Source organism: Nyctibius grandis, chromosome 4, assembly GCF_013368605.1.
Source record: "Nyctibius grandis isolate bNycGra1 chromosome 4, bNycGra1.pri, whole genome shotgun sequence".
Taxonomy (NCBI): domain Eukaryota; kingdom Metazoa; phylum Chordata; class Aves; order Nyctibiiformes; family Nyctibiidae; genus Nyctibius; species Nyctibius grandis.
Genome location: NC_090661.1, coordinates 93,997,453 through 94,023,853, shown reverse-complemented (window position 1 = coordinate 94,023,853; position 26,401 = coordinate 93,997,453). Strand labels below are relative to the sequence as shown.

Genomic DNA, 26,401 nt, shown 5'->3' with positions numbered 1-26,401 from the left:
CAGTTAAATTCATTCTATAAAAAAAAAAAAGAGGCGGAAAGGACAGCTTCACAAAAAAATATTTTTAATATGCTTTACCAGAACTTTTCCAGTTACATAGAAAAAAAAAGACGAGTTTGGTACGTGGGGGCTAAAACCAACCAGTGTTCTCCCCTGGAACAGATGAAGTAATCTTACCACCCAACTCCATTTTCTTGGGCTCTTTAAAACAAAGAAACAGCTATTTTTCCTCCCAAAGCACAGTATTTCTTCAGCAGCAATGGAAATGGGATCACAGCAGCTTAACTTGACCCTTCTATAAAGCTTTGTATAAACCAGTGATTTTATGATGACAACACTGTCCTTGAAAGAAAGGGTGGCAGTCAGACATCGATGCAAACATGGAATGATTAGGTCATAAACATATGGCACTTAAGAAGATAGCTTATTTGAAGGCACCACCACAGCAGAGTGGCCAGTTGTTCTACTATATGCCCAAAGAAAGAAGTTTTCTTTCTGAACTTTATAAAACTATTTTTAAAAAAAACAATTTGTACCCAAAACATGTGCTTTTAAAAAAATATGAACTGTGCTAAGCAACTCTTAAAATTTTGGTATATTATATATGTGTATACATATATACATACACACACCAAAAAAGCCATGCGTGTTTGTATATATATAGGTAGCTATCTATTTTCCCTTTAAACTTTTAAGGCTTCAGGAGTTGGTTCTCACATTCAGTAGCTTTCTAGCTTAAGACGACCTCCATCTCCTTCACTCACAAAACGCTTTCTGCCCCTGTAAGAAAGGAGAAAATATTTTTTCAGTAATTCAAAGTAGCATCACTTGTTTTTGCTTATTTATCATTGAGAAGAACCTTCTCTTGGTCTTGGAGTCAAATATAAGCTGTGCAAGTTCAGCAAGATTAGCTGATGTTCTTGAACACTGATTGCTTAAAAATCCATCTGCATCTCACATCTAGGTTTATTTGCAAGAAGCTTTTCAAAATTTGCATTCTCAAGTGCTTTCTACTTTGCTCACCTTTTAATGGTCACACTTGCAAAAGATGCTATCTTGAAAGCCTAGGAATGGTGCTTTTCTACCCAAAACTAAAGTACATAAGGCAAAAATGCCTCTCAACTATTAATGGTAACTGAAGTATAATCAAGCTTTTGTTGCAGCGATGACTTTCAACCCTCCCACTCCCCAAACCTGCAAAATATTTGATACCAAGATACAAACTCAATAGTCTAAAGTCCACAAATGGAGGCTGTTTTTGATAAAGACACATTTCAAACCCTGAATTTATTGCAAGCTGTCAAGATGATTTAAGAAGGCTAACAAGACACCCAAACTAGAAAAGATCTGTAACAAATAGTATTCCCCATGCATAAAATTGCGAATAATAGTTTTAACATCATATTTGAAAATTTACATGTATTCCCCACAGGAAATGAAACTTATGAATTGTATTATGACCAGTAAGGAGAGAACAGAACACTGATTAGCTACAGTTCAAGCAGCATTATTTATGCTATAAATAAGTAAACAATAACAAAACAAAAAGCACTATACAAACCACATGACAGAATCAAAGGGATCAGGTGGGCAGAGCTTATTCCACGTAAGTGTCCTATTCCCTTTTGCCATAAACATGAGAATTGGTTGTCTCATCTTAAGAACTCTCTTCATGCAGTCTGGTATGTTTAAACCATTTTTTAAGCCATTTTTAATCCAGGTTTTTTTTCTGCTGTAGTTGACAGTTTTCCACTGTCACCTACATGGATCGTTGTGATGCCTGAGTGTTCCATCTCAGTACTGCACTGATCTCTACCAAGCAGATCAGCAAAACAGAGGAGAGGCAGGCCTTCATCCTCTGGAGAGCACACAGGCGTGCTTCCTGGTACTCACCGGAGGCTTACTTTCCTTAAGTATTTATTCCAGCCTCCACACAACCAGTTTCACATCAGTGCAGCTGCTTAATAAAGTTTTTACCAGTCCAACCCCCTTCTTCCATCCTTCACAGTTTCCAGTTCCAATCTGCAATACTTTGGTTATAAGATCCTGCTTTCTGTTACCTGCAATGGGGACAAAAACAGTGCCTTCACCTATGTACAATAAAACAAGTACCTGGAAGGACAGAGGTCTCTCAGTGGTTTGGAGATTATTCCAGCCTGAAAGCATTCCTCTACAAACCGCTCAAGCACAGAATACGAGTGTGGCACATCCAGGTTAATATCTGGGATTTCACAGTAAACTCGTTCATAGCCCTGCAATGTAAGAATTCAAATAATGATCTGGTTATTCTGTGATGTTATTACAAAATTTTTTAAATACCCTTTTGTACTTAGAGGATTTCTTTTTCAATCTAGTTTCATGTATACTATGGACAGTTTCACCAAACGTAAAGCAGAACAGCTGCAAGTCAGTGAAAAAGCAAGGTATAATACCAGCCAATACCACGGTATTACACAACTACGTATCTACATAAAAACACCAGCTCCATTTTTAACTTCTTTAGAAGCCAGAAATCCAGACAGCACAGAACATGTATGTTAGCCTGGCTGCTACTGTGTGGGTAGTAACACAAGGAAGAAAAGTTAATTATTCTTCCACGTAAATAAAGAAAATGTGGCCACAAATCACCACCACAAGAGTTTATGCAGTAAGGGAAATGCTAGTGACAACCAGAAATGACTTCATCACTCCCCACCAGGAGTATGGCTGGGTAAATTTTGACACAAGGCTCTGTGTGGTACCTAGTTTGCCCTGGGAGAGAACGACTGTCCTGTATCCATACCCAGAAGCAATGCCATGGATGTTTCCAACTGTAAAATAGTAGCTTCTATATACTGTTCTAATTGACATTTGTAATTAAGTGGGTTCTTATTCTTCAATTATGAACTACTACTGCATAAAAAGAAAAATTATATTTAAGAAAAATAACGCTATATTGCAGCATTTTAAATAGTATTAACCATTTAATTCCATAAAAGCAGTTGGAAATCTTTGACTGAAGATTCAAATATTCTGTACCTCGCAGTTCTACAGAGAACTACTGCTCGGAATTCATTTGTGCTTCTTCCAGTACATGACAAGTATTACACATACGTCAGTGACAGATTATTTGTATGGGATACAGAATGACCATGGAGAATTGAATAAAGAATAGCAGTCAGCAATAGACTACAAATGGTGCCTGAAGGTAAAAACTATACAAATTTTCTCTAAATGCCACACTTACTCTTTTCATTTGGTCCATAGTAATGACAGAGGACTTCCAGAGAGATGTCAACAAATCCAGTATCATTTTAAAGGTCTTTTCTCCAGTTGACTCCAAAACCATCAAAACAGCCTAAAAATAATCATGCAAGTGGTTCAAGTACCTGTTATGTAAGTGTATGAGGTGCAAAAAGGAGTGCATTATTATGCATTTTCTGGGGAGAAAAGTCCATTTGCTACATGCACTCACAATTTCAGTATACTATTGTTATTTGAAAAACTGATTAAAAGTTATTGGCTAAAATAAAAGGTACAAAAAACCAGAAAGGACTAGACAGAGTGAAAAGCACTGCCTTTCTGGCTCTGGTTTGAGAGATACATTACTATATCCATATGGTTGCGGCAGTACAGATGGCAATTAATTTTTTGAAAATAATTTTGTATCTATGATTTTTTTGTATCTGTGATTTTAGAAGGACTTAGAAGTTTAAAATCTACAAATCTCCACAACCCCCACCAACTAAAAGGATTCTGGTTTTCTACCATGAAGGAATTTTCTAAAAGGAGTCAATTTACTGAAGAGAAAATTGTGTAGATTGTGGGTGTTCAGCTTTATTGGTAAACAACCATTTCCCAGTTTGGCAGATAAAAGTACAAATGGGAACAGTCTCCCAGTTACAGCAAAGGTGGTCTTTCTCTCATATAGTCTGGTTCCAAAATATCTGAGAGCTTTTACAAATGTGATAGATGGAACAATTCCACCCTGAAAAGGAAGCTCTAGAACTTAACAAAAACAGTTAACACCCATTACAATACCCAGATATTTGGAAGTAAGAAGAAATAAACACCAAACAAAGCATGTTTTTTTGCTGCTATTCCTCAGCAGAAAATAAGATCGTCTTTTTCAGCAATCTATAGTAATCTGAATTCAGCTATTTACCCAAAAAACAAAAATTAATTCTAGATCGTCCCACAGTTAGCAGCAGCTTACTTGTTGCACACTGTGCACACAAACCATTAACTTTACATGAAACCATTTAATTATTCAAATAACATCAGAACTCACAACCTGAGCTACAGATTCCAGTTACATTATTTGCATGCCCACATCAAAACAAAACCAAACCTGTTGGTATTACTGACAATTATTAAAGGAACTCTTGATTTCTCCTTACTTCATATACAAGTTCGTGGTGAAAATGGGGTACTTCCAGTTCCTGAAGACAACGTTCAGCTTCCAGTACATCTCCAGAAAGCAAATACTCTCTCAGCAACATATCAATCTATTGAATTTTAAAACAGAAAGCCGAACACTAATTAGATATAAAATGTAAAAGCTGTCAACTGTTTTGATAATCTGTCATCAGCCCAGAAGCAAGTTAGTTCCTGAAACTTGCTGCTAGTGGTTTTATAAATGTAATTAAATTTAGACGTTATCAGCAACCTGAAACACTTGTAAGCCAAAATACTGTTAATACAGACACACGAGCACCAAAACCATTGCTTTATAAGATGCATATCACCATAAAAGGTTAATAGAGGTACAATTAAGTTTATCTTCTCCCCTGAACTCCTCCTCCTATCATGTTACACTCACAACCTAGAAATTATAACATGACCTTTTCCTTTAAACCTGCCTACTTCATAGCATAGATTTCTAAACATTCCTGTTTCTTCCTCTCTCTTTTTTCCAGTTATTACTGTGCTTTTAATTCGTGATGCCAAAAAATATAATAGTTTAGCTAGTTTCATCTTGGCTCTTCTAATTACATCACCATTTTATATTGTAAGCTCTTAAAAAGCTAACTGCTTGAAGTTTTGCTTAAAGCAAAAATAAATCTATACTTGCAATACAGAGTATTGTACTGGCATGTTCCCACCACTGACAAATGCTACAAAATTATCTACATCAGTTTTTAAAAACTACTTGGTATAAATAAATTATAAAAAACACCCCACAAAACCAACACTCAAGACATCATTTTGCTACAGGATATATTTATCTCTTCACTCCATCCCAAACAAGATAAGCTTAAACAAACAGTAAACTCTAGAGAGAAGAGTTTTGTAGAAGTCAGTTACCTCTTTAGCAAGGTGTTTCACAGACTGTTGGCCACCTCTTGACCCCCACACGTTGTCTATACGCTTTCCACCCTTTGTCATACTCAGCAACACAGTAGCTCGGTCCAGCGCAGCTCTAGAAAGCAAAGTCAGTGTTTTAAAAAGTTATTACAGAATTTCATTAAAAGGCAACTGAAACTTCCCCCACTGCCATTCCTCTTTGGGCAAAGCGACCCTATCTCTGGGAAGAGGTCAGGGTTAGCAACTCCATGGGGACATCTGGATCAAGAAGCACACAAGCTAGCTCCCCACGTTCTCTTTCTGCCACCTCTACACTTTTGGTTACATCATGCTTAGGACAGGTAACAATCTGTGATGGTTAGCAGATCTGAATCAACAATGCAGAACTTGAAATGTCCTCATAAGAATGAACTTAATATTTTCTTATGCAGAGATGGATTGTATCCAGGGTCCTCCAAGAATGCAGCTTGGCATGTGTATCTCAAACAAGAGAGGCTTGAGTTGCTTCCACACTGAAGAACAGCTTTTCTACTGAAATATTATTTTCTGTTTGGGTCTTAAGAATTATGAAACCTTGAGAATTTAAGCCAAAACAGCACTTCAGAAGGCAAATATGTAGTTGCAAAAAGACGTTGTGAACTAGGGAAGCTGGCCAGTTTGTTGAGAAAAGAATAAAAAAGGAACTAAGGTGGAAAAAAAAGTCTCAGATCCAGTTAAGCACTATCCAGCTAAAGAAGGAACAGTTATCCCAATCCTCATAGTGGGGGCTAGCCAATAAAAATAACTCTATTCACCAAGATTTAACAAGCAGAAAAGACTGGCCAAGAAATAGCAAAGGCAGCAAAGCATCCCAGATGTGCAGTATGCAGGCTACAGTCCTTCAAATCACAGGAGGCATTTGTATAACTGACAATTTTCACAATTTGAACCCTCATTTAGGCAGCTAGACATCTGCCTTCCTTCTAAAAGTACCGAACTATAACTATTACAACTGGAACTTTTTGAAGCTATGGGAGTTCAGCACCTTCGTATCAAGCCTGAAACATACACTTGTGGGGGAAAAATAATAAACCATGACTAGTTATTAAAATGTCCCTCTTTGTCAGAGATTGCTCCTTCAAACTTCTCACCCTGACATGGAAAACAATTATACTTCTTGATGAGTAAAGCATTACAGAGAAAGTCTGGGAAAGCACTGCACGAGCTTCAAACCTTTGTAAGGCAAAACAGTTAATCCCTTGTGTATTTCACAACATATTTACAGCAGCCATCCTGATGCTATATTTACTCATTAATCACATTAAAGCTTTTTCTAAAGACAAAACCTTCTATAATCCCTTCTTGTTTCAGCTCATTTTTTTTTCACCCCCAAACATAAGCTGGACAACAAACCTGACAAAATGAACTCAAATGTATTAATACATTTTTCAGGCACTTTCAGTATTTCTCCTCTGACCTGAGTCATTCGGGATTCTGTTGTTGTCGTTCCAGACTTTGTGGGTTTCTTTTCTATCATTTTAAATAAAAAAGTAAGTTATAGTGAACCACATGACTTATCCCAAAGTCCTAAATTCCTGATCATCATCTTTGGCAGTTGGAATAAAAAACTGTAGCTATATAGAGAAAACAAGAAAGTTACCGAGCTTGGACACAATCCACAGTGCCTTTGTAGCCATCTATGTAGGTACTGCTTAGAATCCCATCTCCAACAGCTCTAGCAATAAACTGGCCCACCAACTGCAACAAAACAGAAGCATTTTTATTAAATGTTGAATTTCAAAGTAGTTCTAAGCAGACAATTATAACGTGCTTGGTTTTCAGATTTTATTTAAATGAGACATCTCAAAGTAAAAACACAGCCTGGGAAATTGGTAGGGGATTAGACAGCAAGACAATCCCTATTTTTTGAAAATACAGAGTGTATTTCAGTTTACTTGATAGATTTTAGCCACAATCTAAAAGAAAAAGCTTTTGACTACTAGCATAAAACTTTACAAATATACCTGTGGTGCCCTGGGAGAATCCAACACCAATTCAGGTAGTTCTTTAAGCAGTCTATCAAAGGACTTCTCCACATCAGTTTTGCTTACTACTGTCCCGCAAAGGTCAGAGATAAGCTTAGATGTCATTTCCCTGTGGCTAGCCTTCCCCTCTAATGCCAAGGAAACAGCCAGCACTGGCACACTGTATTTCATTTCACCAAGGTTTAAATCCTTCAGCATCTCCTAAACAAGATTTGAAAAACAAAACAGATTAAGATTTCATAATTATATAAATATATTGCAAATATATAAATATTTATACGCTTTACAGTTATATATTTACATATATATTTCTGCTCACGTAATGAATATAACTGCTTAGGTATTCTTATTGCACATTTCTATACACTCATTTATAGCTAGCAGTTGGATTCCCTTGTATGCTACAGGTTTGCCCCCCTAAAATAAAGAATTAAAAAGGCATGCGACATACCGAAACTTCATTAGTATCTCCATGTTCAAAATACTCCTGTATGATTGGTGTTAAAGTTTTTTCAAATGCTCTTTCATCCAGAGGTAGAACTACTGTTTCATAGACACAGTTCTCCTATTTTAAAATAAGACAACAAAAGCATATATCCTTTTGTAAATAGTACTGTCTCTTCTTACATCTCATGCAGTGCTGATAGCATCAAAATATATCTTCTAAATCCTTAATGCTTTAGTCTTGGTAGTCGGTATTCTGTCAGAAAACATCAGATGATATCTCTACCATTAAAGTGTGGACAGTGCTGGCTAAATGTCATGCTTCCGATATTTTGAATTTACTGTTAGCTGAATTCAACAGAAAGGCTGAATTTACTGTTAAACGATGGTGAACACTCCCAACTCTGTTCCTAGGATCCCGCTGACACCATGTGAACACAGAGATCAAACGCCTGTGTACTATGTACTGAAGGGAGAGCGACAGAAACTCCTGTCCCAGCCCAGCAGTTAGCTGCGCCACAGCCCAAGATTTAACTTTCAGCATCTTTCCCTGCAAGTGGCTCTCTAGTCCCTGACAGCAAGCCTGCCTGTTTTCCCTCTTGCTTATGACTGCATGACCAGATAGGCGATAGCACGTACAAATCAGAGAAAAGGCATTTGCAGAATATTTGTGAGCTAAGATGTTCCTCAAAGGGAAAAAAGAATCACATAGCAACTGCCTCCCGTATAACTTGGTCCTGCAGAGTTCCAGCACCACCAGATCTCCCCACTGTAATTCAGCTCCCTACTCCTCACAGACTACAGAAATAACATTCAGAGCAATACTACAGATCACAGAAAACTGAACAAAGAAGTTTCCAACTAATGCTTATTGGAAAGAAGCTTTCCATGATCAAGAAGTATAGCAGAAGCCCAAAAGCCTATCCTTCCTCACATCAGTCTCCATTTTCAACCTTAGAAAAGCTAAGCATACAGAAGTTCCATGGAATATTCATTCTTCATTAAACTTGCTTTTATGCACTCAACAGCTTCATCTTTTATTGCTGTCTCTGCTAATGCGAAGTGTTGAATTGCAGGGAAAAAACTGATACTTGAAGAAAGTTTTGATATTTCCACATTCCATCCTCTTGGCAGCTATGGCTAGAGCAAACAGCCTCTGCTTAAAGGACACCACCATCGCTCTGTTTATGTTATACAGAATTTACTTACGGTCTCACAATTGTAGTGATCTCAGAGACTTTAGTAACCTGTGTTTGTAATCAGTGTTTCCTCAGTGTGAGCTTTACTTTTTTTTTTTCCTCCCCTGATAATATGGCTGTACAATCTTCCACAACATATCCTAAATAAATACATGTAAACAAAATATCCAGGCTATCAACTTTGCACTAGTTTGAAATGTTTATACTAAGTAGATACAAGACACTGGGAAGGTTGGGAGTACAAGAAAGAGAAAAATCCATAAAGGATACTGCCCCAGACTGAACTCCTGACTTTAAAAATGCAACACAAGTTTCTTATGTGGTGCTTGTTTGCATCATAGAGCAGCGTTGCAACATTCACCTCTATGGGAACCAGCAGTGAAAGAACACACCTGGGAAAAGGGTGCTGCCTAGTCAGGCACAGAAAGAGGGCTTGTGGGGTAAGATTTGTGTTACACCGCAACACTTCTACACCAGTTGTCTGTAACTAGCTAATAATCCATTCTTGAACATAAAAATGAGCATTTAGTACAGCCAGGCTGATGTTCACATAACTCACAAGGTCAAACATTGATTAATATAAGCATCACAGCAACTGAAATCAGTAAAAACCAACACTGCAAAGAAATTATTTGCCTACCTGATCATCATCATAATTAGGATCCTTAATATCTACTTCTTCAACATCATACACTTCACCTGGTGTTCCCCAAACTCCTTTACCACCTGCTCCACCTGGCAAAATACGGGACAGTAAGCAAGGACCTCCAGTTTACAAAGAACACTTCTGAGTTCAACCCAACATTCTTTCCCACCTCCTAACTCTCAATATTATTACTAACTCTAACAATATATGCTGAAAAGGGTGTGTTTGTATGGCATGTTCCCTCTTTAGCAACCAGTCTTTTCATCACTTTCCAGTAAGATACCAGAAGCCGTATGAAACTGCACAATTACTGAAGGTTGAAACTGTACTTTCAAATATAACCATGGTTTCAGTTTGTATTAGTAACAGTGCTGTGAAACACCAGCAGTTCGAATTTGTGTATTAAATTTGCTAATAAAAGGTAAAGACAGAAGTTAGTTAATGATACACATATAAAATTTTCTGATAAGAATGCCACCTACTATTAGCTCCTATTGCTACCTACTATCTAACATAAAGAACCAGATGCCTGCAGAGACTGTGGCTTATGAAAATGACGCCCAGTGGAAAAAAAAAAAATCACTGTTTTGGACAGAATCTTTATCACTCTACTCTCTTCACTAAGCTACAGTAACCTTTCTTTGGTAGACCCCTTCCTTTTCCAGACCGGGATCGCCTGTCCAGGAGTTTCCCCTTTGGGCTTGTTGGTACAACTACTCCAATCTTCAGTGTCTCTCCATTGTCACTAACAGAGTCTCCTCTCCCAGAATCTCTAGAAGAACTTTTCCTCAGCCGTCTCTTTGCTTTAGCATTTATTTTGGCTTCAGTAATTGAAGTTGCAGGAATCCAATTTCCATTGATTTCAGTCTTTCGTTCCTCAGACCCACCATTTTCTTCATCACCGGAAAATAGAGCATCACTTTGACTCTCAAGTTCTTAAAAAGGAGACAAAGAAAAAAATCTTTTATAAGTTAAAATACCAAAATACATTGCATTTAAAAAAGATTACAACATTAAATAGAACTCTTATTTACAACAGTGTTGAGGCATATGATTTTGGCTTTAGAATATGTCTACACATCACAGTAATAAGGAGTTCCTTATTCCCCTGCACAAACTATCCACAATCTAAACAGAGCATATGTCGAGAGTTGGAAAGCAAATGAATAAACCATTTGTAAACAGGTAAACCACAGAAAACCCCACCCTCGTTAAACAAAAACTATCAGAACTCCTCAGTGCATAAGATCTAAGTCCCTAGTTCTCACTCCACCCACTCATCTCTTGATTTAGAAACACACAAAACTGCCAATACAGTAAATTCTGTAAGAACTCACTAATGTTCACAGACTAGTCAGCGAAGTGAAATTAATTTCCTAAATCATCGACCAACATTCCTCTTGTTCAAGGAATTTCAAACAGCTCACCAACTGGAAAAGCAATGATTTAGACTTACAAGAATAAAAAAACATCACTCATTTTTTGTTTTAAAAGTTACAGGGGAAGAAAAAAAGTTGTTTAATGCAAAGCCTGGGGAATTTGGTAATGAAGACTCATAGAATAAAGTCTTTTGAAACAATGTGATCACTCTTCTCTATGGATTGCCCCTCACTGTGGCTTCTGTCAAGACTGTTTCTAAAAAGGCCATGGTTTATTCCCCAGCACAATCATATACAACAGGTAACTATCTTTGTTTCATACTCGACCAAAAAAACCCTCTCACAGCTTAAGGATCTGTAAATGTCTGAGCACTGAGTGCAATAATTTCACTCTTTTGGGAAGTTAATGCACATATAAAATTTGAATCCAAAGTTTTTTATTTCACAAAGTCAGGATGTCCCTCACCTGAGCTGTATGGTTCAGCACAATGTCTCATTGAGAGCATTAAGAGAAAAAGCCTTCATTTCTTCTTCCCCTTCTTAACCCATCAAGATAAAAAAAAAAAACAAACCCAAACATCTGGGGACCTATTTTACATTCCAGTTAGTACCCTGGGAGTCCTTGCAAATTGTAAAAAACACACAAAGGGAAGAGCCTCAGCTCTCTGTTACACAGCCCTTCTTTTCTTGAGATTCAGTAGTCTCAAAGATACAACCTAGAGCCCGAACCCTAGGAAGTGCAATGATGAGGCACACAGAAGCAGCTGCTTTTCCAGCTGTGCCAAGCCTGCTTTACAGAAAAGTTCACTGCCATAAACCCAGAAAATGGAGAGCATTTTAAATTTGTATTTGAACTTAGCCAAATGTATTACTTCACCATTCCAATACATTCCAGTCAACAATGTTCAATTGGCAATACTTCCCAGAACTATAGTTTTTCAATTCAAAACAGGTTCATGAAAAATTGTTTTGAAAGCAAAGAGCACTAGTAAAACATTTCCAACCTCAATGTATTTACCCATATCAAAGAGGATACTACACTACAAAATGAAGAAAGTTTGATGCAACTGCCTCCTTTGTGATCAAAGAAATAACGTTTAGACCCTAGCGTTCACAGATGTGAATGCTATAGCTGAACAATAATGCAGCCATTCCAGTCTAAGCTTCATCTTTCCACTCATTACTCCCACAAAAGCATTCCTTTTATGCTTGCAGCAAGCTAGGAAAGACAAGCATGCATCACGTCCAGGAAAAGATTCCCACAACAAGCTTTCTCAGTTTGTCTAATATTTTAATAAAACAATGAGAGATTTGCATAACGTTAGCAGAGAGGGGAAAAAAGCAAAACCAAACAGAACAGGTTTCCTTCCTCTCATTCCCCAGGGAGACCCCATCAGCACAACCAGCTCATCTCAGACAACTGAATTTAAATTCTTCTTCATGCCCACTCTCCCATGAATTTCTCCAGTTTAGACCTCAAATCCGGCTGTCCAGGAACTGCACTCTTCAATGACCACTTCCTTCTTTCTCAGTTTCCAAAGAAAATGGCCAACAATTAATTAACACAAGTCAGTCCTGAATCTGACGACTCAGGATAAAAGGGGAGGCTACAGTCCAACCTCCTTACACAATCCTGATCTCAAGTTCAAGACTAAAGGAAATCCTCCACAGGAAACATCCAACCCATAAGACAATATTTCTCACTACATTAGTAAACTGTGGTGGGTTTATATATATATATATATATATATAAAAATAAATAACAGTATCACCTCCAGCTGCAATCTCTTTCTCCATAATACTAAAACCAACTGGCCCTCTACTATTAGTTACCTACTTAGGCTGAAAAAATAGCTTAAACAGATACACTAATTTTGAATATTTTTCTAAAACAGAATCATTTTATAAAAAGTCCAGAAAAAATGATGTGGATCTTCCTTTCAGCTTCTCATTTTTCCATCATAGAACATATACATACACATATATTCCATAAACTTTAAGGCTTTGTTTAGTATATATTAAAAAGTTATCCAAACTGATCTTATTACCCTGCTATTAAGCCAAGCAGGCACACTTAAAAACTGTGTTTTTATGGTGCTACCTTAAGTAACAAAACATACAGCAAGTACTTACCTACACACAAAATTCACTTGACCAAATTAAGTCAATTTAGGTATCAAACAGTTTCCCACCTATTATCTAAATGTAATTCTGAAATGCTGAGAAGCAATGTGTCTTCTATATTAAACTAACTCTGGTTTAAAATTTGAGGTCATGAGGAGGATGTTGCAGCTTCAACTGCATTACATACTATCTTATCTTATATGGGCTTTTTCTGAAAAAACATTTAAAACCTACAAAAACTCTGGTCTACAAAGGTCAGTGCAGATCATCACCACCTTTGGAAGACACAGAAAACAACATGAAACTGTGTTAACTTGACTAAGCATAATAAAACATGTTTGTGATATGGACAAAACAGTCAATTTCAGGGCAGGCTCTAACACATACTTGGTAAATTTTTCCCATGCCAGCCCACTTCCAGTCAAGCCTTTCATCATTTGTTTCCTCTAATTTTAAGCTAAACAGCTACATAAAACCAGAATTTGTACCTCTCAAATGCACCTACACATCTTACTTTTGAACTTATTCTTTTCTTCACACCAGCGCTACTGGAAGTCAGACAATAAGGAGCCCAGAGTCACTATTATTTAGTAAGTTGAAAAAATGTTAACTTTATGGTTTTCACAAATTTCAAAATAAATGTAAACAAGCAGGATACTATGATATATACTTGAAAGAACTACTCTGTAAATTTTTAATGGAATTTTTTTTTTATCCAGTACTATGAAAAAAATAATAGGTAATACAATTTTTCTACAGAGAATACTTCAGGTCAGCTAAGCAATTTTAAGTAAAAAAATACTGAATATATTACTTACCTGTTGGGTTAACATAAATGTGCTCCTTTTCTATTTCCATAGTTGCTTAACAGAACTGACTACGAAATGTGAAGTCTTAACGTTTTCCCTCCAAGGCCTAAACAGAAACGGAGAAGCTTAGGGGAAGAAAATCACTAGATCAAATCTTAGAGAAGAAAAAAAGCTGCAAAGGCTTCACTCACAAAATACAATGCAAACGTAGGTTTTTTTAAGTTATAATTAACTATCAGTAACCACTGAAAAGTTCCTGGGAAGGTAAACAGTTAACATGAGACAGCACCACCCTCAAACACATCTAAGCATGGATGTCTTGGCAGTTGTCAGTTCTGTTGCTTATAAAGGAGGCACTGGGATAAAATCCGTTATTTTAAGGGTAAAAGCCGTCTGTATGCGGCTTTTTTTAGTTGATAAAGGCCACCTCTATCAACTTAGACTGTCCTACTCTGCAAAGTGGTTATCTATATGAGCATACAATATCAATGTTATAATTGCATCCACAAGAGAAATGTTCTTCAGGTGAACTATACTGATAAAATGGTACCAATTTATCAAGTTCAGACCAGCCCTTAGAAGGCAAGCTACTTTTTGTTCCTCCCATCAAGGGCATAGTCTTTGCGTTTTGCTGTACGTGTACATACAGCTGTCAAGCTTTCACATCTGTGCTTCTGCACCCTTCAAACACTCCTTACAACCACCACTCAATCTGCAAGGGATAAAGCTGATCCCTTCTCTTTTTCTGTTACTCTTTCTCCGTCTTCCTAGCGGCTGCTATTCTACAAACCACCCCGTCACTGTGAAAAAGACGGCATCATCCAGCTTTCCTGTACGTGCACAAAAAATAAAAGCAGCTCCAGGATTCCCCACACACTTTTTCACCTGCAAGATTTTCACAAATCCTGTGAATATTACTGGTATTTTTGTCTGCCCTGTGGCAGACACAGTGGCTCTTTTTTCCCCTTTCTCATCCTTTGCTGCCCTGAAAACAGTCTACCGTTGGGCGTCAAGATTGTGACACCAAACAACAGAGCTCCCTTCCCCTTTTCTTCTCTTTCCTTGTTTTCCCCTCTTATGCCCACTTGCCTACCACAGACCTATTAACTGCAAATGATTCATCACAGACCGTTGGCAATAAAGAAACTCTGGTTTAGGGCACAGTATCAAGCTGTCATGATCTTGCATTTTAACCTGAACCGTTAACGGCTTTGTGTAATAAGAAGTCCTTCCTGCCCCACACTATTTTTTTTAGATAAATGTTTCTTCTGAATTACCTCGATCAATGATTCAGGAGTTCTTCAAGTGTTCTCAGTCACTGTTGCTTGAGAGCTTTCTTGTACGGATCTCAGTCTAATCTGAGCAAACTACCTTGTAAGAACAGTTTTATTCTTCCTAAGTGGAATGTTCCATCAGTTGTCCACCTCTTTGAAAAAGACAACAAAGGACAAAACCTGTATTAAATAACAGTCACGACTTTCATCATTTGTAATCAAGTCCTAAATTTCAAGTGGAGAAATACTCTTCCATACAGAACTCTAGTTGGAATTCTTCACCTATGGCAACATAATAAATAACAACGCAACTTCCATATGCTGCCTTGTTGAGATTCAGCACCCTATTTTGTTTGTAAGGAGGATGATGGAATAACTGAGCTTTACAATTCATGTTGTCATACTGATCAGGACACGTATTCTCAATTTGGCAATGCATCCTCTCATTAACTCAAGCCAACAGGTCTGCTGGAGCTTCAGGATGCTGGTATTTACCACTGTATCAAAAAAAATCACTTTATATTTTGCAGCATTATATCACACCGTATAACTACAGAACACAATTTGAAAACCTGCATTAAAAACATCACAATAAATAACCCCAAAACTTTATGTTAGAAGACATAATATGGGAACAAAAATGGAGAGAAGTAAATTTAAGCATCTGCAGAACAAGAATGCTGCGAGAGATCTTAAGATTGATCAGTGATATGAATAGTACTTTTAAAGTAGTTCATCAGACGAGGGTATTTCCTGTCACTGAAAACCATCAATAAAAGATGCTCACCTACATGCAGACATTGTCTCTGTACTCACAACTGCTGCATACACTTTATCTAAATAAGCAATTCTACCCCAGCAGGTGAATAGCATCAGGTTAACGTTTAGGAACACACGCTGCAGAATAAAGCTTCCAAAACTTCTCAAGACCTTGTATCTATGCAAAACATCCCTGAAGAACTTCCACACAGCTTACACGATATTTCTCTTCCCCGTAACTTCAAGCAAACACTCCTCATCACCAAGGCTTTGGAAACCTGCACGCCAGCCGTTATTCCGCAGCCATACGCAAAAACAGCCAGGTAAGATTGAGCTACCCCTACAAAACCCGCGCTGCTACAAGGAATCAATGGCGGAGCAACTCCGGCCCTTAAGCAAAGGCGTGACTGAGGGCTGAGGGCCGGCGGGAGCGCGGCTGGCGCAGGGCCCTGCCGCCACACGCTGGCACGGCGGCACAGGCCTGGCAGCCACTGACCCGGCCCGGCCGAGGAGCCCCCGCACCTCACGGAATGTGCCCTCAGAAACGCGGCCACGGCGGGGCTCCCTGCGCAGCAAAGTCCGGCTGCCACCGCCGAGGGACCGGACGCGGCGGGGCAGAGAGAGCGGGGCGGGCCGGCCGAGGACCGGGGGTCAGTCAGGGGGAGCAGCTCCTCACGGTGCCAACCGCTCCTCAGCGACCGCCCCGCGGCCCGGCCACCCCCCACGCACCCTGCAGGGCCGCCGCGCCGCGCCCGCAACGAGGAGACACGGCCGCCCGCGCCGTGCCCCCTCACACGCCGCCCCGCTGCTGTTACCGGCGGCCCGCTCGCCCGCTCGCGCCGCCTGGCCCCGCCCCTCCGGCCGCGCGCGCCCCGGCCTCCTTGTTTTAGTTTTCTTCCCCCTAGCGACACGGCAGACAGCGGCGCCGCGGATTGGCTGGCTGCCGTCCGCCGCCGCAGCCAATCGGCAGGCGGGAATGCCGGTGGGTGGGGTCAGGAGGGTGTTCAGCCCTCAGGAAAAGGAAGGGGGAGAGAAGGCGAAACCATCTCGGGGAGCCAGCGGGGAGGGAGCGGGAAGGAGCCATTCGTGCGGGGGGCGGCGGGGGGTGTCGGTTGGGCCCGTGGCCCTCGGCGGCGCGGCCTGTGAGGAGACGTCCCGTGGTGCGGCGGCTGCTGGCCAGCAGCTTCCATTTCCCCGCCTAACACACCCCACTCCGCTCGCAAAAGCGCACCGTGTCACCAACTCCTGACCTCTTAGCGTTTAGGAGGCTCATTAGTGTCAATTAGCAACACCTTTGACAGGTTTTAGGTTAGATCTGAACGACAAACCCGGGGATGTGGAAGAAAGGTTGCACCGAGAGACCCTGTGAGGGGACGGGTGGGTGTGGGCAGGCCCAGCGACAGAACCTGCCCGGGAAGAGGAGAGCCCTGCACGCCCTGGCAGCACGGACAGCACGGAAACCTTGGCAGATGTGCCTGGCTCCTCTTGACGTTGTGGCCTCCTCCTTTAATTAGAAATCAATTTTTTTCCTGAAGCAAAACCATCAGAAAAATAACATGTTACCTCTTTGTGTTGCTCGGGGCTAACATTGAGGGTTTCAGACCTTTTGCTCCCTCTTCACCCAAGACCCCTCTACCTTCTCTTCAGCGGTGGGTGTTACAGGACAGGGGTTTGGGCAGGGGGACTGGGAAGCACCCCAGCTGCCTCAGAGCTGGCAGGCAGCCTTCCTACTGCCCCGGCAACCCGGCAGGTAAAAGGCGCTGTAGCCACCTTCTCAGCTGCTGGAACTCTTAACGCACTGCACGTTTAGGATTGACAGCTAAACCATGCATAGCCACCCACAACCTTCCAAACCTTCTACCTTATTTTAGTTTACATTTGCCCTGCTTATTCTATACGCACCGCCTGAGGCCAGACACCCCATTAGTGATTATAGTCTCCTTTCATTGTCACGTATTTTGCCTCCATTCACAGGCCCTCATAAAAACTCAGCTAACCCTTTGTTTCCTCTCTAATTTGTCACTCCGGAGTGCCCAAGCAATAGCAGTCCAGTGCTACGAGGGAAGAAAATACAGATCCCTTCTGCTTTAGTACTTTTGCATTGCAGGATTCTGCTGCTGCCAGAGAATTGCAGGATTTTTCTGCTGCAAGAGAATCCTCCTCAGTTAATAGATTAGGACTTGACTTTTGTCGTATTTTTACATATTTTTCCAGTTTAAATTCTACTCCGAATCAGGGCACTTTTGACTGAAAGAAGAGCCAAACCTCCCTTGTATAAGAGCCTCTGAATTCATTTACTGGCCCAGCTCTGCATGAATCACCAAAACTAAGTTTAAGAATCAAAACAAAAGACAGTGCAGCACGATTGCTGTGTCTTTCATGATAAATACTGTTCCCCGTGAGACAAATGAGAGAAATAAAATCTTTCTTGTTCATGAAGACACTAAGTTGCAGACATTTTCAAGTCAGGACAGTTCAGCATGCTCACACAAGACTTTTTTTCACATGCAACCTAGAGGCAGCCTCAAAAGATATTGTTTCCCCATCAATCAAAAAAATCGTTTCTAGTTTGCTCTTTGCACCTCCACTGAGTAGCAGGTACCAAGCAAACCACTACAGTGTCATCCCTGAGATTTAGGAAATAAATCCTAGCTGTTAACAAAGATGGTGGAATTCAGCTTCCCCTGCAAGACAGAAGAGGGGCTTTAAAAGGAGGAAAGAGGTGGCAGAGAAACTAAACCAAAACAGTAACCAGAACCTGCACAAGAGAAGATGCCAAAAAATAGCACATCAGTGCGTCACGCCAATTACACGTTTTAAAGCACCGTGGAAAATTGCTACAGGATTTTATGGTAAAATTTAGGACTGGATCTCTTCTAAGAGGTCCAAAAACTGGGTCAGTAACCAAAAAATGAAAACACCCGAACCATTCAGCACACCTCCAGACAAGAAAATGGTGTGGTTTTTTTTCCTTCCTTCTGCTGAATGTCTCTATTAGCAGCTGGGTTATCAATCACTAAAAAATCTCATCTAGATTTCACTGCACATACTTTCTGATTCCTAAAACACTGTAACCTGTAAAAGGACTGACGTGCAAGAAAGATTATTTGTATTTTTCCATTGTATCAACCGGTCTGCTAAAAGATACCGCCTCTTTTTGCCTTTTTCTAACCTCAAAACTGCCTGTGATATTTAAAAGTCATCTGATCACATGCTAATCTCTGAGCTGTAGAGACCTGCTTGCTCCCCCTCCGCCCTCCCTCCCCCAGCCACATTAATAGCAAACATACCACCATAAAAGCAAAAGAGCAGAATTCCTCCTCCCATAGAAAAAAAAAATAACATTTTTGACCGTTTCTGGCCAGTTTGCAGCTCCAGGTGACCTGTGCGAGCCCAACGCTCGCTCCCCGACCCCTGCCCCCGGGTTACCTGCGCCCAGGACCTCGCCGCGCCGACCCGCCCCGAGCGGGGACCCGCCTGGGCTTCCACCCCTAACGCCGCCGATCACCTGGAGCAAAACGCTTGCACGGAGCCGAGCAGGCCACTTTCTAGCCTCCTTCCTTCCTTCCTTCCAGCCTGCTGGGTTGTTTTCAAACTCTCCCCTCCCTTCTCACACGCTGGCCAAGCCCTCCCGTAACACCCAGGGGAGGAATCCATTGGCTGAAGTTCCCCAAAACGCGTGGAGCAGCCCTTCCCCCGGCCCACGGCTTGGGCTCAAGAGACCCCGCGGGTCTCCCGCCTGCCCTGGCCACCTTGCTGCCGGCCTTTGCTTTTCATCCAGGTTTATCTGAGCTGGGGCTGGGGTGACTCACACGGCTCGGCCGACCTCCAGCACCAGAGACCGCAGAGGAGAGTGGATAGAAGTTGTGCTGCGTTAGAAACATCGCAGGACGTTTTTGTTCCCTCCCCACCGCAGATTTTTCAAAGTTTTACTTTCTGTTTTTAATATTTTCGAAAGGCAGCATCTGTGCTCCTGACACCTCGGCAGTTCTGTTTGATTACAATCGAGTCTGTTACTGTGTCACTTGGAATATAAATTTCCACACATAATGCAGACAGCAAAAATGTATCGTATCTGTTAAATCAATCTGCTCTGTTCAGTTGCCTGTCTCTTGGCCTTCTGCTTGCTTTGCCTTCAGCCTACTTTTATTTTTTGCATCTTCTGCAAAGGTGTCTTCATAAAATGAACTGCAAGCACAGCAATCCCGTTCTTCATCAGGCAGCATCAGCTCCAGGTTGAAAGGATACTAAAACACGCCTTCGCTTTTTTTAATGCTCAGTAATTAGGGTTGCTTTTGAACATCCCCCCGCAGCTCCGTCAGTGAGCTGGGAACGGGCCTGCGCTGCAGACCTGTGTATGCAGCACCTGTCCAGGCTGGAGGGGGAACCCTTGCCTGAGCGTGGAAACTCAAGGGTCACCCACTGCAATGGCTTTGGATAAAAGGGTTGGGGCTCTTCAGCCTGGAGAAAAGAAGGCTCCGGGGAGACCTCATAGCAGCCTTCCAGTACCTGAAGGGGGCCTACAGGAACGCGGGAGAGGGGCTTTTTACAAGGGCATGTAGTGATAGGATGAGGGGTAACGGTTTTAAACTGAAAGAGGGTGGGTTTAGATTAGATATTAGGAAGAAATTCTTTACTGTGAGGGTGGTGAGACACTGGAACAGGTTGCCCAGAGAAGCTGTGGCTGCCCCCTCCCTGGCAGTGTTTAAGGCCAGATTGGATGAGGCTTTGAGCAACCTGGTCTGGTGGAAGGTGTCCCTGCCTGTGGCAGGGGGGTTGGAACTAGATGATCTTTAAGGTCCCTTCCAACTGAAACCATTCTATGATTCTGTGACAAACACTATCCAGAACCAGTGTGTGCAGTACCTGTCGAGGCTGGGCACCCCTGGGAGGTGGAGGGGGTACCCTTGCCTGAGTGTGGAAACTGAAGGGTCACCCACTGCAATGGCTTTGGATAAACACTATCCCCAAACACAGCTTTTCTGTCTCTATCCTGGCTTTCCAGGACTTGCTCCTGCATTGCACAAAAAGCCTTCCCTCTTCACGTTTCTGAGTACGCCCTCCTGGCAGAAGCGCATTAGAATTGGGTTTGCTATGTAAAACTGTTCCAGGCATGTCTCCTCTGTGCTGCAGTTGTCATCTGTTCATTCTTGCCTTAACAAAAGGCAATCGCATCTGAAAAGACGCTTTACTGGAAAGGGCTGAACTTGTGAAATGCGCAGAAAAAAGGGAGTACTTGATTTAAGAGTTCCAGACAGTGAGTTCATTTAAAAGCTAACAACCAGAAACACTATATACCGCCTTTACCTCAGAATAATTGTCCTTTTTTACTGGTTTACTGTGGGAGAAAATCTTATGGAACCATTTATTAAAACAAGGTGTTATTGCCTTCTAATTATTATTTGACAAGCTGAGGTCCTGTGATTAATAAATCATGTGCCTGCTTTGTGTGTGTGTATAATCACATGCTCCATACTTATATTGACGGAGGGTTGCAGAATATTTACCTTTGTGCATAGGACTGGCAGAAACTTCTGTGCTACCAGGTCTCCTATCACAGGCACCATGTGATATAATCCTTTTCATAAACTTATCAAGTTCCGTCCTCACAGCAATTTAGTATTTTGTATGCACAACTGCAACGGGGAGGTTATTCCAGAACCACATTGTCAGATGGTTAGTAATGATCTTCTAACCAAAATGTCTGATGCCTCTTTTTAATCATTTATTCTGTACCAGCACTGACCCTTAGGACCATCAGCTCTTTCCTCCCCCTCCTGGGAGTATTTACGGAAAGAAATCCTCCTGCTCTTGGCATTTGCTTTGCAAAATGAAGTGAGATAGACAGCCTGTCCTCAAGCACATCCCAGCCTTCACTGCACCTTTCCTGCTGCCTTCCAGGACTCCATTTCTCACTTCACGTTTCCACCATGTTGGCACGTCAGTTACTTGGTGATCGAAGTGTGAGCTGCCAGCTAGCTTGTAGGGAAGGGTTTGGTTATTTGTGCCTATGACTGCCACTTTTTGCTGCTGACTCCTTTTTTCTGTGTAGTATCTCAAGCCTCCTTTGTTCTGAGGTTGCTTCATATTGTCTGTCATCAGCAATTTCACCAGTTCTCCACTAACATTAGTGCCAAGCTCATTTTCAAAAGCACTTTGCCAGATCTCCAGGAGTGATGTTTAACACTCCACTAGTAAATGCCCTCCAGCCTGACAGCCATGCGCTGCTCTCACAGCAGGTCTTTATGGGGTTTATACCTTGTGGTAAATCACTTTTCCCTTTTCTTAAGAGCTTTCCACATGGCACCGTATGAAATGTGCAATTTAAGTCCAGATAGATGAGATCCACCCCGTTTCCTTCACTAAGCAAATGGCTTGCAGCTTACCTTACCCAAGGAAGATAAATGGGTTTGATAAACCCATTTAATCCTGTGCCATTTACCTCCCTCACTTTTGCTAGCCTTTCCTTCACCATTTTTTCTGGAGCTTTCCATATACTGTTAAGATGAAACCTTCATGCCTGTTCTTGTCCAAATCAGTTCACTTCTTCGGTACAGGCTCACTGTGCTCCTGTCCCTGACTGAGGGACCTGTTAAAGGCATCGGGCCAGTTCTTCTGGAGCTCTGGCATGCGGATTAGCCCGTTCCTCTGCCTCCAGTGCAGGAAGGAGCCCTGAGATTTGCTTCTGTCCTGGTCGTGAACATTTCCATACCCCCATCCCATTATCCTTCTCATCTGCAGCCACAGGATTAACATCCTCATCCTCAGTGAATGTTAAGGCAAAGTATGAGTTGGGGATTTGCACATACCTACTATACACTAACCCCTATCCCACGTAATCTCTCTTTTTCCTTCCCAGTTTTCTCTAGCCATGTGCAACCGGGAAAAAAACATTTTCTTATTTTTTTATTAATATACTGTAAAAGACAAAACTCTAATTCACTTTTCAGACATAGCTTTTATAACCTATCGGTTATTTTGCTTTTTAAAATGATTTCTTGTAATGACTGCTTATTCTGAGTATCATTTCTGAGGTTGAGATTCATTCAACTCCAGCCTCTGCCTTCAAGTTTTTCCCCTTACCTGGGTTTTATTCCCACTGAAGTTACGCTTAATTAACTGGAGTTTTATCCCCAGTCCTGAAGTCTCATCCCAGTAAAGTTTAGACATGTAAATTCCCGAGCTCCTGGGGAAAGCTGACCATATGGATTAGTTCCTGGTATTTATTTAAATATGCCCCTTCGAAGTTTGAAGCTGTATCAGTCATGCCTGCCTTGATCACAGGGATATAATATTTCAAGCAGGGTACTGATTATCATTAAAAAATCTGAAGCATCTCAAGTCTTCCAGAAAAAACTTGATCAAAGTGGATTTTTCCTCATATTTCTAGGGTAAAAATAAGCAAGACAGAATGGAAGAGCAGAAGCAGATTAGTTGTCTCTTTAGAAATAAGTTTTTCACCTTAAAAATATAACTGTGCAAGTCACCTTTTGTGGTGAACACCAAAAAAGGTGTTTTACCTCAGCAGGGCCAGGAGACTCAGCCAAGGCCTTCTCCTGGCCAGCGAGGTCTGGAGGTCTGCCTGTCTCTCTTCACCCTGTTTCACATCTGCTTTTTTTTTTTCTCCCCTCTCTCTCCTCTTTCCAGTCCTTCCTTCTGGCTTTCCTCCCTGCTGACACTCTGTCCCAAAGTCCCAGCACTGGACTGAAGTCAGAGAAGTCATGGTGTACAAGGGCTTGACTTTTTCAGCTTTCTTGCTGCAAGGCACATAGGTTTGGCACCCAGTGCATCCCACAGCACAGCCTGCTGATCCAGCCAAAGAGCGTAACATCTTAGAAATGTATTTCTGATCTCCTGGCAGGTGTCTGCATGTATATCTAGGCTCCTTGGCAGGTTTGGACCACTGGGTCTGGAGGGAGTCAGTGCTGCCGCACCTTCACTGTAGCCAGGACTCAGCTAGCAGGAGAATAGTAGCCTTCTGCAGTGCTGATATAAGCAAAACCGCCTCTGGTCCTCACCCATTCCTGCATAGTGTGTTCTGGGGTACTAAGGCTGAAGTGTCTCTAGAGATGTCCTCTGACAAGGAAAGTCCTTGTAATCTTTCCACGTACATATGGCCAGCGGGCTGGAGGGGTGTGCTGGAGATGGGGGCTGCAGCGGCGATGCTCAGCCCAGGACACACCACGCCACAGCTTGTCCTCCAGGTCACTGGCTGCCGTGGACTCGGTCACACTGTGCAGTGACAAGCTGGTCTGCAGCCTCAGGCACAGCGGATCCCACAACAGCCCCTCAGCGGTGTGCACGGGGCTCCTGGGGGAAGGAACAGGGCTTAGGGATGGCGGGTGCTGCGCCCACCCAGGCACCTCCTGAGCACTGCCTGGGCTGCGCTGACCCTCCGGGTGGGCCAAGTGCTTCCCCCATCTCCGCACCCCCCGAGGAGCTGGCCTGGCACAGGAGAAGGTGAAGTGTGTCCTCGCGTTGGGGCATGAGCCGTGGAGTCAGCACTTCAGGGCCCAGTTCCCACCTCTGATGCTGACTTACTGCATGACCTAAGGCGAGTCACTTAGCTGCTTTCCTTCATTTCCTGACTCTGCTAAACGCCAGGGATAATAAGTAACTTTGTGTGAGCGCTACGAAGCTTTGAAATCTTTAGATGAAAAGACACTGTATAATTGCAAAGCGTTTTTAATAATGCTAATCATTTGCTTCACTCTGCATTGCCCATCAGTCTCAGGCTGGAGCACTGCAGCAGCCACCCGCATGCAGTCAGCAAGCATCAGGCTTTGCTGAAGTGGAGGATTTTCCTGAGATCGTCTCCATTTTGACCTCATGCTGGTCCAAACAGGAATCTGAGCTCACCCCAGGACCTGACAAAAAGCTGCAAACTCAGAATAGCCCCTGGCCCTTGCAGGCAGGAGCTTTCTGGAAAGCAGAGGTGTTTGGGGGAAGGGGTTTAACCAGCTGTGTTGACAACAGAGACAATAGGGATCTGACTCAAGCCGAGGGGGGCTACCTGAAAGACGGCACAACGCTGAAATGAAAGCAACAGTGAAGAGGGACTAGAGGGAAGAAAGGAAGATCACCTGGGCTGAAATGCTCCCGGTTTGGAAGCAGCCGCAGCCACGTGTCCCAGGAGGTGCCTGGATGGCATCAGCCTCCTCTGCATCCCAGGGAGGGCTTTATACTTTTAAATGCACTCTGCCGGGGTGCAGGGGCCTTCTGGGGCAGAGAGCTTGAGTGTGAATGTTAATCCAGAGGATTACAAAGGCAGCGCTTTTGTGAAGCACTGCAGCTAGAAAGAGATGAGGTTATCTTCTTTAGTTAGGCCTGCAGAGCTGATGTTTAACCACAGTGTTATTTTTATTTGACTCACTAACATGACAGTAGCTAGTGATGCCTGCAGCTCGCTGCAGTCCAACACCTCCTCTTCCAAACAGAGGAGACTCTGTGCACTGCTGGCAACTCCTGTGATTTTATCGCAACTTCTATGCTTTGGGGAATATATCTTAAAATCCCAGCTCCTTGAAACAAGGAAATTGTAACTTTCATTTATAAACAAAGTATGTCCCTAGCCCTCAAGGTTGTGGATGAAAGATTTGAAAACATGAAACCAGTGCAACCTAAATGCTCAAAAAACTGGGAGGTGAATAAAGAGATCCTAAAGTTTGCTGGCTAATAATAAAAAACTTTGGGAAAAGAAATAGTTGGCAAACAACTTCTTCTTGGGAAACGGGACAGGGCTTGGGCTGACTCCTGGCTTTTTGGGACTTGGGGTTGCCAGTACGCCTTTGAACTTTGCAGCCATTCATAAAAACTTACATAACAACAGCAGCCACAATGCACCAAAGCTCTAGAAATGCTGACATGAGGAAAGTGGTGGGAAAAGATTATTTTAGCAACCTATGACAGATCACCTTGAAGCATTAATCTTTAAAGGTGGAAGACCTGGAGCCTCAACAACCTATATCCCCTTAGAAAGGAGCAGCTTTTTGCTCCAGGAGCTCATTTTGCACTGTAGTAAACCTCTTGTAGGTAAAGAGGAATCCAAAGGCTCCACAAGATCATAGAAGGGCATTGCAGGAGATTGAATACATGTCTTGGTCTCTTGCATTTCAGGGCAATGATTCTTCTTTGTTTCAGTGGGTGGTCTTTGCCGAAAGCCTCCAGGACCAAATAAGAGCAGATGTGAGCTTCAAAAACCTCATAAGCACCGCTCTGCTTCATACCGTCTGCATCTTCAGGCACGTTCACACGATCACAAGCAATAAAGATAACACAGCGGCGCTAGTTATCGTGTGTCAGCTGACCCACACTAACTCCCAGTGCACACACATCCCCTGCTCCTTCTGAGCTAACACCACTGGGTTAGACCACCTCCATGGTGGTTTAAGTCAACATCATTCACTTCCCGCTTTGCTTGGCTAACAAGAAGTAATTCATGAAAAGCGAGTTCATGG

General features: G+C 42.1%; 1 protein-coding gene across 4 annotated transcripts; it reads right to left on the bottom strand.

The window, feature by feature from the left end:
• Positions 1–47: 47 nt before the first annotated feature.
• On the bottom strand, positions 48–19,539 carry PDCD4 (programmed cell death 4). 4 transcript variants are annotated; one of them, XM_068398897.1, is made up of 13 exons: positions 19,374–19,539; positions 15,189–15,337; positions 13,921–14,036; positions 10,235–10,534; positions 9,594–9,688; positions 7,762–7,875; positions 7,290–7,511; positions 6,926–7,023; positions 5,287–5,401; positions 4,380–4,487; positions 3,227–3,337; positions 2,113–2,252; positions 48–780 (listed from the first exon to the last, which is right to left on the bottom strand). In XM_068398897.1, exons 3-13 carry the CDS (start codon positions 13,958–13,960, stop codon positions 720–722), a joined length of 1,404 nt encoding a protein of 467 aa, XP_068254998.1. In that variant the 5' UTR covers positions 13,961–14,036; positions 15,189–15,337; positions 19,374–19,539; the 3' UTR covers positions 48–719. The 4 variants fall into 4 exon arrangements, with proteins under 4 accessions (XP_068254998.1, XP_068254995.1, XP_068254997.1 ...); XM_068398894.1 differs by having other exon boundaries at positions 13,921–14,017; XM_068398896.1 differs by lacking the exon at positions 19,374–19,539 and adding an exon at positions 16,760–16,794 and having other exon boundaries at positions 13,921–14,017.
• Positions 19,540–26,401: the final 6,862 nt, after the last annotated feature.